The sequence below is a fragment of the Rousettus aegyptiacus genome, unplaced genomic scaffold (assembly GCF_014176215.1).
Source record: "Rousettus aegyptiacus isolate mRouAeg1 unplaced genomic scaffold, mRouAeg1.p scaffold_m13_p_3, whole genome shotgun sequence".
Classification (NCBI taxonomy): Eukaryota; Metazoa; Chordata; class Mammalia; order Chiroptera; family Pteropodidae; genus Rousettus; species Rousettus aegyptiacus.
The window spans coordinates 151,523,137-151,535,294 of record NW_023416306.1 but is presented as its reverse complement, the minus strand read 5'-3'; the positions used below and the strand labels follow the sequence as shown (position 1 = coordinate 151,535,294).

The following is a 12,158-nucleotide window of genomic DNA, read 5'->3' as shown; positions in this document are numbered from 1 at the left end:
CACAACTGGGGTCATCTTCAATGCCCGTCTTTCTCTCACACTCAACATCCAATTCATCAGGAATCCTGTGGACTGTGCCTGCACCGTAAATCCAGAGCGTAGCCCCTTCTCACCATATCCACCGTGACTACCCTGGTCTAAGCAACTCTGATCTCCTGTCTGAACTGTTGCAGTGGCTTTCTGAATGATCCCCCTGCTCATGGCTGGGAGGGAGCCTTTTAAAACTTAAGTCGGAGCCTGTCATTCCTGTGCTCAGAGCTCTGCCTGGGCTCCTGTTCCTCCAGAGTGAAGGTCAAGGTCCTCCTCCCTCTCTTTGACGACTCGGTGCTTCCTCTTTCCCCCTCGCATGCTGCTCTAGGTACCGTGGCCTCTTTGTGCTGCTCCTGGATACACCAGGCACTTGAGCTTTGCTCTGGCTGTTTTCTCTGCTGGCCAAGTCCCTCGCCAGATAGCCTGTTGTCTCTCTACTTCATCTTCTTCGAGTTTTTGCTTCTATCTCTTCTCTCGGAGGCATCCTGGCCATTGTATGTAATACAGCTGTCCTGTACCCTGCCCACCGCCAGCAACCCTGAGTCTTGGACGCTGCTTTCCTTCCCTTCCCCGCCCCCCCCCCCCCGCCCCAGCTCTTATCACCATCTAACATACTTTATATGTTTTCTCTTTTCTTGCAATTGAATGTAAACTCCTCAAGGGCAGGAGTCTTTGTCTGTCTTGCGCACTTAAATATCTCAAGCATCCAAACAATGCCTGGCACATAGTAGGTGCAGAATAAATATTTATTGAGTTACCCCATCTCCAGTCCTTCTCCTCTTCAACATAGCCTACTTTAATTGACCTTTTTATCCTGAAACAAAGGTCTGCTTGTGCTACCCCCGTGCTAAAAAGCTTAGCTAAAACACTTTTGTTTTCTACTAAATAAATCTGAAATGATGAGTGTGACCTTCCTGGGCCTCTTCTCTCTGCTCCTAACCTAGATTCCAGGCTTATTTCCCACTAGTCCTTTGCTTTCTCTACTCCTCAGCCTTCTTCCCTCTGCGCCTTTGGTCATGCTGGGCCCTTTATCTGATGTACCTTTCTTCCATCTCCATGTGTATCAATTCTACCCATCTTTTAGGCTCTGCTCCAAAGCCATCTTCCCCATGAGGCCTTTCTTGATCCCCCCACAGCTGGAGGGATCTCTTCTTGTCTCTGACATTTAGGGTATCTAGTACTTTAAAAATTTGAAAAATTGTTTTCGCTATTCATATATCTTCTTGTGGGAGGACCCCCCATTTTTGGACCTTCAGACCTTTGGAGTCAACATCTGTCACATTTATATTGCTCATTTAATGTAATGTGACTTCATCAGTGAATGGTATGGAACCATTTCCCGGAAGTCTTCATGCTCTAGTGACAGGTAGACTTTTCCCTTTAAAGCTGACAGTGAGTTCGAGTTCTTCTTAGGCAGCATTGGGCCAGTATGTGGGTTGTCGCTGTGGAATCATCATCACCATCATCCCTGATGTAAACTGAATGTCTGCAAAGTACAGAGCTTGGGGCTGAAACCGGGGCCATAAGCCAAATGAGTTTATGTGTCTTTATTGGCTTGATTATTAAAATAAAGTAAACATGTAGTAAATGGACAGTTTTATTAATTTTTTCATTCATTCAACCAAAGTTTACTGAGTGCTTCCTCTGAGCAGGCATTCTAGGGAAACAGAGAAGCCAGGAGAGACCTGTTCTGTCCACTTATACTTATATTCCGGAGTGGCATACAGACAGAAAGCAAGTAAACAAACAGAATTAATCGCATTTCAGGGTCAATGCCGGGAAAAGAACAGAGTGTGAAGATTCAGAATAAGAAGAGGAACGGATTCTAGGTAGTATCCTAGGGGAAGACAGGGATTTAACCTCAGTCCTATGGGATGAGAAGGAGCCAGCAAAGTAAGGATCCTAGGGAAGAGCTTTCTGAGCAGAGGAACAGTTTGCTTGTGGCCGTCAAGATAGGTCTGAGTTTGCTGTGTTGCAAGAACAGACAGAAGGCCGGTGTGGCTGGAGCACAGTGCCAGGGAGAGACGAGCCCAGGATGGAGTTGGAGGGGTGGGGGTGGGGAGCAGACCGCTTTAGCCTCCCAGGACATGGAAGAGGCTCTTGATTTCATGGGAAGCGAAAAAGGAAACCATATGGAGGCCTTCATTCAGGACAGTGAATTTGTGTTTCATCAGGATCAGGATCTCTTTGGTCCCTGCTTGGAGAGGAGACTGGAAGGAGGGCCAAAAGCAGAAAGAGGGAAATCAGGAGATTTTTATAGTTTTCCAGGCCTAAGAAAATGGAGTCTTTAAATAAAGAGGAATTCCTTTTTCTTTTTTTTAAAAGCACCACTACAAACCATTGTTATCATCACCATAAAGACTGTTTAAAGTAACAGCGAGAAAAGTTATTTTAAAATGTGTTTACTTTCCAGATAATGTCCTTGGAGGGGGGATGCAAGTGTGTTACCGGGGCGTCAGCTGCATGTCCAGCTGAACACCCCTGCCCTTTACTCCCCATACCGGATGCACTCTCTGCTTCCTGTGCCCTGAGTGCAACCTTTGTTAGGGATTTCTGCCTCCTCCCCAGTTAGGTAGAGAGGCTTCTGGTATCAGGGTCATGTCACAGGAAATGCAAACACATTGGGGTGGCTGCTGTCAATCTCAGGCCTGGGGCACATATGAGATATTCTAGAGACATAGAGAAGTTGATGGGAAATGGGAGGAATGGAGCCTGAGGGAGAAGTCTATTTACTCTTGGACATTGAGGCTATGTGGCACTTTTGGGGACTAACTCAGCCTCCTTCACCTGTCTTTCACTTACCAACCTAGAGTCCATATTACAGGTAATATCTTCATAATAATAAATGAGAGGAATTAGAATTGTGCTAAGATGCTAGAGGCAATGACCTTTAAATTTGAGGCACGTGGAACTTACCGTGATTCAATGACTTCAAGACCTAGAAAGTTTGCAAGATGGCTGTACGAACAACAGCAATAGTTGTAATAACAATACCACATATTTGTATTATATCTTTGCATCGAAGACTGCAGAGCATTTGGCTTGTCCTTGTCTTGGTTGGCCTTTGCTCACGTTCCCATTTACCGTTCAGGAAGCCTAGATACCGGGAGGCTAGGAGGCTTGCGCCAGTGCTTCCTAGCTGTAGGTCAGAGGTTGTGTCCAGCGGACAACGCTTCTCTGTTAGATGGCTAAGGTTCTCCTAGACACTCGTGTTGGCTTCCGAAATAAACCTAGTAGAGAAGTCAGAGGAGAATTTACTAGACCTGTTTTGAGTTCTTTGGGAGGATTTGGTAATTAGCAGTATCCTGATCCCAGTGATTGGAACAGAATTCTCTGACAAGAAGGCAGTGGGATGAGGTCACTGGTCACTCGCTCCTGGGCATCCTGCTTTGAGGACAGGCCACAGGCATTGTCCAGGAGGCCACTTGAACAATGATGATGGTACCAGATGTCAGCACAGTGTGTGCTGCTTTTTAAGCCTTTTCATAGCCGTGTGATTGTCACACCATCACCACAGAATGGGTGGATGCTATTATTCTGTATAACATGATACCCACCCACCTTCCTAGCCTCATCTTATGCCAGTTTCTTCCTGAGCCACTGAACTCTGGTCACATTGGCCTCTTTCTGCTTCCTGGACAAGTCATGTTCCTTTCCCTGCCTCAGGGACTTTGCTCATGTTGTTCCCTCTGCCTAGAATACTTTCCCTTCCTTCTTCCTCCCTGTCCCCATTCCAAAGCTAGTCTTTTTTTCTCCTTTACATCCCAGATTTCTTAGGTCACTTCCTTAGGTGAGCCTTAAGTAACCTGACCCTCAGATTACTTAAATTTCTTTCTAACACACTCTAATAGCAGCTTGGACTTGCCTGTTACTGTTTTTGCAGCAGTTATAATTATATTGGTTATATATGTTGTTTAAATCTGTCCTCCCTTCACTAGGCTTTTAAAATCCACTTGGAGCTGGGACTGTAGCCATTTTGTGGCTTGTCTAGCATAACACCTGCTATATAGTCAACACTAGACAAATGTTTGTTGGTTGAATGAGTGAATGAATTCCTATTTTTATAATTGGGGAAAGAGGCATGAAGAGAGGATGACTTACCCAAGGTCATGCAGTAAACCCATAAAGAAACTCTGAGGGCCCCTGATATGGAGAGCTCCATGCTCTATCCCCTCATCATAAGCCCACTCTGAGGGCTGGGTCCTCTTCCACAATCTCTTATTCCTCCCTTAAACCTAGAGATGCATTCCTGCCCCTGTTCCCCCAAGGGAAGTGAAGTACTCAGGCCCCTATAGCAAGGGTAAGCCACAATACACTTTGGGATCTTCAGACACATGGCTGAGAAACAAATGGGAAACTCTGAGCTGACGAACCTGACCTGGCTTTGGTCTTGATTTGTTGTATGATCTTAAGTAGTCAGACCTGTTTTCAGCCTCAGTTTATTCACTCGTAAAATGGAAATGGGGTTCTCTGCTGCAATAAGACACAGAACTGTTGAAGAGAGAATTAAATTCATGATCTTTAAGGTCCATTATAAGTAATGTGCTGTAATGAAAATCAATTAAAAAAAATAGTGATGGGTATTGATTGTGAACAACATGTTAATGTCAAATTCTGTTCAGATAAACAGGAAGTTACTTGTTTTCATCAAATGGGTTCCAGCATGGGAGGGAAAAGAGAAATGTATTTTCATATTTTCATACTAACAAAAGGAAAATTACATTAAAGAAAGTAGATCTTGACAAAACACCTGAGTCCACATAGAAAATTGCTCCCATCAGAGTATTCTCTTTTTAGAAAACCTTTCCTGGGCAAAGAGAGTTGTAAAAGGTCAGTGTCCTGGGAGGACTGGGCTGGACGGGGCCTAAGGCTTTTAGAGAGCGTCGATACCGCAGAGGGCTCAAACTCTGGGCAGCATTTTGAAAGCCCTGTTTCCCAAGAGATGGTGGCATCTTTGCTTTGTTAAAACCCAGCAGCAAAACTGAATACCGCCCAGATTACCCTCTGATGGTTTTCTCCTTTGCATTCCTCAACTCTTCTCTTCATTTTCTTGTCATTTCAGAGGGTTTTGGAAAATGATGAAAACGTAGAAGAAGGAAATGAAGAAGAAGATTTAGAAGAGGATATTCCCAAGAGAAAGAACAGGACCAGAGGACGGGTAAGTTGGGAAACCAGGACTTTGCGAAACGTCAGCCTCTGGTTTCAAAATCCCACTGCAACTAGAGAGAGATCATACCCATGGCCTTCCTTGCAGAATACTCAGAAAGGAAAACTCCAGAAGGGCTGCAATCCGGATGATAGCCTGCAAGAGTTTAAAGCTGGCAAGAGATAGGAGAGTCGGAGGGTGTCCTAAGGGGATAGCGAGGGTCCAGAGAAGGTTAGAGGTGGGATCAGGGTGAAGGTAGACGACAAGGAAAATCTGACAGTTGTCCCCATTACTAGGTCATAAAAGAAGGTTGAAAGTTCCCTGTCCCTGGGACTGCCCCAGAATGACAGGGTCAGGATACCTGCTTTAGGGTGCGCTTTACTAGTTAAGAGAGTAGGATCATGCTGGGAAAGCATGAGGACCAAGCTGATGGTTCCCAAGCAGGTATGGCTTTGACTTTGTGGCTTTTGTGGTCCTGGAATGTAGCTAAAAACAAAACAACACAAAACAACAAAAAAACACACCTGAGGAATGAGAAATTTGTGGTGGAAAGAATAAAAATATGAGAGTGGCGCTGAGGGTAGGGAACCAAACCAGGGTGGTGGTCTCAGGGTGGTCCTCAGAGTCCTCATGTTCAAGCCCAAAGGGGCTTTCGGTGGTCACCTTCAGGGATCCGTCTGCACGGGTGTCTGATAATAATAACCAGGCAGGGAGGGACCTCTGGGGGTAGACCGCGGCTTTATATCCAGGGATTAACTCTCAGGCCTGTCTGGCTCTTTCAGGCACTGGCAGGACCCTTACTTTCCCATGGACAAAAGGCTAGTCCTGGGTACCCTGTGGGTTTGGATGTAGTGATAATTAAGGCAAGCCTTTCTATTCCTGTGGTTCTCATGCCTTGGTATGCATCAGAATCACCAGGAAAGCCTGTCACATGCTGATTCCCAGGGCCCACTCCCAGAAGTTCTGATTTAGCAGGTCCGGGGTATGCTTGGAAAGCTGTATCATATGCAAGTTCCTGGTGACTGGTTCAAGTGCTCCAGTGCTGTCTACACTGAGCTGAGATCCTCTAACCTGTTGACATAAGCTGGACTTTCTCAGTCTGGGCCAGGCAGCCCTCTGATGCTGCACATTTTTATATCTGCACAGCAGGTGGTGAGTGGCGGGCGAGGGAGCGAAGCTTCATCTGTATTTGCAGCCGCTCCCCAGCGCTAGCATCACCACCTCAGCTCCATCTCAGATCGTCAGGCATTAGATTCTCATAGAAGCACCGGTCCCTGGTGCCAAAAAGTTGGGGACTGCTGCCTTAGACAGTTGCCACTCAGCTTCAACAGTGATCAATGTTTTGACAATCTTGTTTAATCTATTCTTTTCTCTCACTTTTTGTTGGTTTGTATGTTTTATATATTTATGTATGGAACATTCGAAAGCAAGTCCTAGATATTTTATCATTTAACCCAAACATATTTCAATGTATATCTCTAAGATATCACTATTATACCCAATAAAAAGAACAATTTTTCTAATATCTATTATCCAGTTCCTGATCATTTCATCCTGATTTTTTAAAAAATGCCTTTTATAGTTGTTTTGTTTGAAACATAAACTTCTTGTATTCCACAGCATAATGCTCCCTGGCTGTATGTTGCCACGCACATGCATAAATGTTTTCTTCCCCGTGCTAGTCATTTGTCGAAGAACTTCGGTGGTTGGTCTTACAGAATTTCTCAACATTCTAGATTTGGCGGACTGGTTGTATTTAATGTGTTCCTCTTATCCTCTTTGTTTCCTGAAAACTAGTGGTTTGATTAGGGATTTGGTGAGATTCAGGATATCTGTATGCGTGGAAATATTTTTGGTGGGGCAAGAATCTTTCCTAGGTGTAATGTGTGCTTCACCTTGGATCAACATCAGGATGCAAATGCAGTTTGGGCATCGTCAGCCTGATCTCTTCCTGTAAAGTTGTCCATCGAGTTTTCACCTAATTGCTTTAGCAGTCACTGATGAGCTCCATGAGTTCATTGAAGGTTACAGTATAATGAATGTCTAATTCCATCATTAAAGGAGGCATAGAATGTGGAATTTCTGAGCCTTTTGTGAACTCAAAGAGCTTGGTCCCCTCCGGCCTGCTTCCATCCCTTCTCTCAGCCCAAACCAAACTTAGTTGAATAGATTGTGGAGGGGGAAATAGTCCTCTTCGCATCTTCTCCACTCTCAACTAAACCTAGACTATTGAACTCACAGTCATCAAATATGAATAGGATGTCTTCTCTGTAAGAACCTCAGCGGTAGCAGCCATTTGTACTTACTGCATACTTACCATATACCAAACAGCGTGATGAGACTCTTTACACAAGAGCGACCACATGGAGAGTGATGGCTATGTATTTTATACCGCATTACCGTACTGGCCACATGTGGCTACCGAGCACTTGAAATGTTACTGGTTCAAATCGAAATGTGCTGTAAATGTAAAACACATTTCTAAGGCATAGTATGAAAACACATTTCTAAGACATAGTATGAAAAGAATACAGAACAACTCATTCCTATTTTTTTATATTCATTCCATATTGAAATGATAATATTTTGGATATATTGGGTTAAGTAAAATATATCATTAAAACTAATTGCACCTGTTTCTTTTTACTCTTTTTTAAAAATGTGTCTACTGGAAAATTTAAAATGACTTGTGTGGTTTGCATTATGTTTCTGTTGACTAGAACTGCTTCTTTCACTCCCGCACATTGGTATTATCACTTCCAGAGGGGTTAAGTAACTTGCTCAAGGTCATCCAACCCAGTAAGGAAGAAGTCAGGATTTCAACACAGGTCTGTACTTTTTCCACCGGGTCATGTGTGGCCCAGTGCCCAGCATGTGGCCAATGACCAGTTTATTGAATGAATGATTGAACGATGACAAAGAAAAAGAAAGTCACATTTCAGCTTTGTGGGAGCTGAAGGAAGACCTGAACACAGCGAAGGGACTGGATGGACCCTAGACTAGCTCCTGGCCCACCTCATCTGGCCAACGTGCAGTCGAATGGCTCTACATTGTGCTGTGACATTATGGACATGTCACCTGGGGTGGGAGCCATGGGAGGACCTGGAGGGGAGTGTAGGTGAGCCTGCCTGTGCTGGAATAAATGTGTGAACTGCTTCACCCACAGCCTCAATTAAGCCACTTTTTGGGAAAAAAAAATAAATATTTATGTAAATTAGTTTCAAGTGTACAGTACATTGGTTAGACATCTATAATGTTCATAAAACAATCTTTGTTATTCCTTTTTTATTCCATTTCCCTCCCTCCCCTGGCCCTCTACTTAGCCATCATATTAATGCTAACTGCGTTCCCTCTGCCATGCTCCCTGTGCCCAACTATCAACTACTAACTAAATTTGTGAGTCTGCTTTTGATTAGTTTGTTCATTTTATTCCTTAAATTCTGCATATAGGTGAAGTCATATATTGTTTATCTTTCTCTGTCTGACTTAAATACCTTCATCAATGCGATATCTTTTTCCATTCCCTTCCTTTTCATATGCAGGGGTTCTCGTTTTCTTATCCTTCCAGACACTCTATCTTTTGGTTGGAGCACTTAATTTTTTCCATTTAAGATACTTATTGATAGGAATGTGTTGTTACCGTTCTTTATTCCTGTTTTTGATACATTTTTTTCTTCTTTAAGAAGTCTCTCCAACATTTCCTGTAATTCTGGCTTGGTGGTGATAAATTCCTTTAGCTTATTTTTGTCTGGGAAGCTCTTTATCTGTCCTTCAATTCTAAATAATAGCTCTGCTAAATAAATTATTCTTGGTTGTAGATCCTGGGCCTTCATCCTGTCAAATATTTTTTTGCCAATCCTTCTGTCCTGCATAGTTTCTTTTGAGAAATCAGCTGCCAGTCTTATGGGTGTTCCCTTATATGTAATTATTTGTTTTTCTCTTGATGCTTTTAATATTCTTTCTTTGTATTTAACCTTTGGCATTCTAATTATGGTGTGTCTCGGTGTGGACCTCTTTGGATCTCTGATTTTTGGAATTCTCTGAGCTTCCTGGGGTTTTGTGTTCATTTCCTTCACCAGGTCAGGGAAGTTTTCCATCATTATTTCTTTAAACAGCTATTCGACATCTCGATTTTTTTCAGTTATGCCGATCACATGAATATTTGGAGTGTTAATAGTGTCCTATATCCTCTTTAAATTATTTTTGTAGTTTTGGCATCTTTTTTCTTGCTGTTCTCACTGAGTGTTCTGACTGGCTTTCCTGTCCTCTAGATAGGGCATTTGATCCTCTTCTTTATTCATGTTGTTATTCCTTTATTTATTCCATTTAATATACTTCTCAGATAATGTATTCTCCATTTTAGACGGGTTCCCTTTTATAATTTCCATTTCCATTTTTATGTTTTTTATCTCTTTGTTGGAGTTCTCTACACCTCCCAAAAGTTCATGGAGCATCTTTAGAACTAGTGTTTTGAACTCTGCATCTGTTAGATTACTTGACTCTGTTACATCTGGATCTCTATTCTGTTGTCATATGGTTTCTGCTTCTTTACCTTCCCATTTTGGCTGCCTTTCCATGTCTGTTTCTATATACTAAGCAAAGCTCCTAAATCTTCCGGCCTTATTACTGTGGATTTGTGAAGAGGGTGTCCAGTGGCACAGTCCTGAAAGGGGTTCAGCTACAGGCCAAATTTAGCCCAAGCCTCTACCCCTCTGGGGCCACCTGTTAAGATTCAGCAAACAATCCACAGATGCTGTGCTTATAGTTGTCTCAAAAGGCCACACTAGAAACCAAGGCCAGCTGCCTCCACCAGTGTCTCAGAAAGGAGCACCTGACTTGCTGAGGATACACCCGGATGTGGCTTGGGTGGGGCCTGAGTTGGGGGAGGCGGGGTTTCAGGGAATCTTCTGGGCGGGGTGACCTCTGTTATCCAGTTTGATGACATCAGGGTTATGGCGGTGCTGTGTCTGGTGCACTGGTAGTGGAGAGGGTTCAACAGGAAACAACAGATACTGACGGCACTTCTGTACCGAGCAAGTCTCGCCTCGGCCCTGACTCCATGAATGTCTCCCTGTAAGTCCTGGATGCCTGCTGCGTGTAGCCGAATCAACATTGGTGCTCAGAGCAAGCAGGTCCGTCACTACGAAAATCCACTGGCAGACGTGGCCCCTTTAAGCTCCTGCCGCTGCCACAGTATCCATCTTACTCAGCTGCTCTGGACGGCAGCTTAACGCCTTCGCCCCGTCCTACCTTCTCCTGTTGCAGGGTGCTTTCTTGGATTTCTCTGTAGTTGTCTGGCTTGTTCATCTAGATCCCAGGTGATTTTTTCTTGCTGCTGCTCTTTGTTTCTGTCACAACTTTGACTTGGTCACCAGAAGGATGAATAGAACCTCTATCATCTATGCCATTTTTTTCTCCCTCTCAAGCCACCTTTTAAAGTGGGGTATTCAAACTGCTGCTGGCTCCTGGAGAACAATCACACCCATTTCTGTTGTCAGGACTGACAGACAGTCTTAGGCCGTGCACTATACTATAGCATCAGTATCTCCTGGGTGATTGTTAGAAATGCAGGACCCAACTCCACCCTAGATGGACTGAATTAGTGTCTGCACTTTTAATAAGACCCCCAGGTGCTTTGTGTGCTTATTGAGGAAGCCAGGGGTAAGGTAGTGATTATAAAAACGGCCTTTTCCTTGTTTGAACCATGAGTTCCAACCCCAGCTCTACTACTTACAAGACTTGGGTGAATTATGTAACCTCTGTGACTTGGCCAAATTATGTCAGTACTCTGGGCATCATCAGTTTCTTCGTCATTAAAATGGGAGCAATAATACACAGCCAATTCTGAGTGCTTAATAAAGGCTAGATATTCTTAGGAGGGTGCAAGCAGAGGAAACAACTCTTGGAGTTCTGACAATGGAGATTCCTTGAGTGGTGAGGGGAAATCACGCTCAACAGTTAATGATTGTGTCTGGTAACTTTAGTCCAAGAAATTCACACGCTTTAAAATACATGAAATTCCTCTGAGTCATCCATGTGAGTATTATCAATCAGTTTATCAATCAGTCAGTCAGTATTTATTGATGTATTTGCGGTGTAGTCCAGTGCTTCTCAAACTTTCATGTGCATGTGAAGCATGTGGCTAGCTTGTGAAGGTGCAGATTTGGATGAGGTAGGTCTGCAGGGTGGTGACAGAGATCTTGCCTGGTTAACAAGCTCACAGGTGATGCCAGTGCTGCTGGCCTGAGGGTTACACTTTAAATAGCAACGAGGTAGAGAGGTGGTTCTCAATTGTTTTTTTTTTTTTGGTCTTAGGAATTTTTTACTTAAAAATTACAGAGAGTTCCTCAAAAGCTATTGTTATGGTAGGTTATAACCAGTGATACTTACCCTATTAGAAATTAAAATAAAAAAAAATATTAAACCTAAGAATAAGCAAACACAGAGTGATGACATGATCATGTCGTGTAACCTCTGGGAAACTCCACTGTGTACTTGTGCAATAATGAGAGTGAAAGTTTCAAATAACATTTAGCACTGCTACGAAAATAGTTTCGACACTGCAGACCCCTTGAAAGGGTCTCAGGGACCCTCAAGGATCCCCGGACCACTATTTGAGAACAACTAATATAGAGTAACTAACTCTCTGAGTCTGTCCCAGTCGAGGGTTTTTTAATTTCCAGAAACTAAACAACTTCAGCAAAAATGGGAAGTATTTGAAATACTGCTGGGCTGTTGCTCCAACTTTGAGCATTCTTTGAAGGTTCAAACCTCAGGAAGGGGAAGCAAGTGGCAAGGATTTAGGATGGGGAAAGGCAGCGTCTAGCCTCTACTTCTTGTTCCATCATTCTCTTGCAAGACTGCCTTTCCTGTTTCTCTGTGCACGTGGCCCCGTAGCTCCTGAACTGCCAGACAGACTTACAGATTAAATGATCTGTACTAATAGGGTCATTGTTTCTCAGGTTCTTTGGATCTAGAATGT

The 12,158-nt window shown here is 43.5% G+C and overlaps 1 protein-coding gene across 9 annotated transcripts in view; it reads left to right on the top strand.

The window, feature by feature from the left end:
* DPF3 (double PHD fingers 3) overlaps positions 1-12,158 on the top strand; it is a 245,508-nt gene that overhangs the window by 131,945 nt on the left and 101,405 nt on the right. For all 9 annotated transcript variants that reach the window (XM_036218138.1, XM_036218137.1, XM_036218141.1 and 6 more), the window contains exon 5: positions 5,093-5,188. In XM_036218138.1, the coding sequence (XP_036074031.1) occupies positions 5,093-5,188 (96 nt within the window). The remainder of the gene's footprint in view (positions 1-5,092; positions 5,189-12,158) is intronic.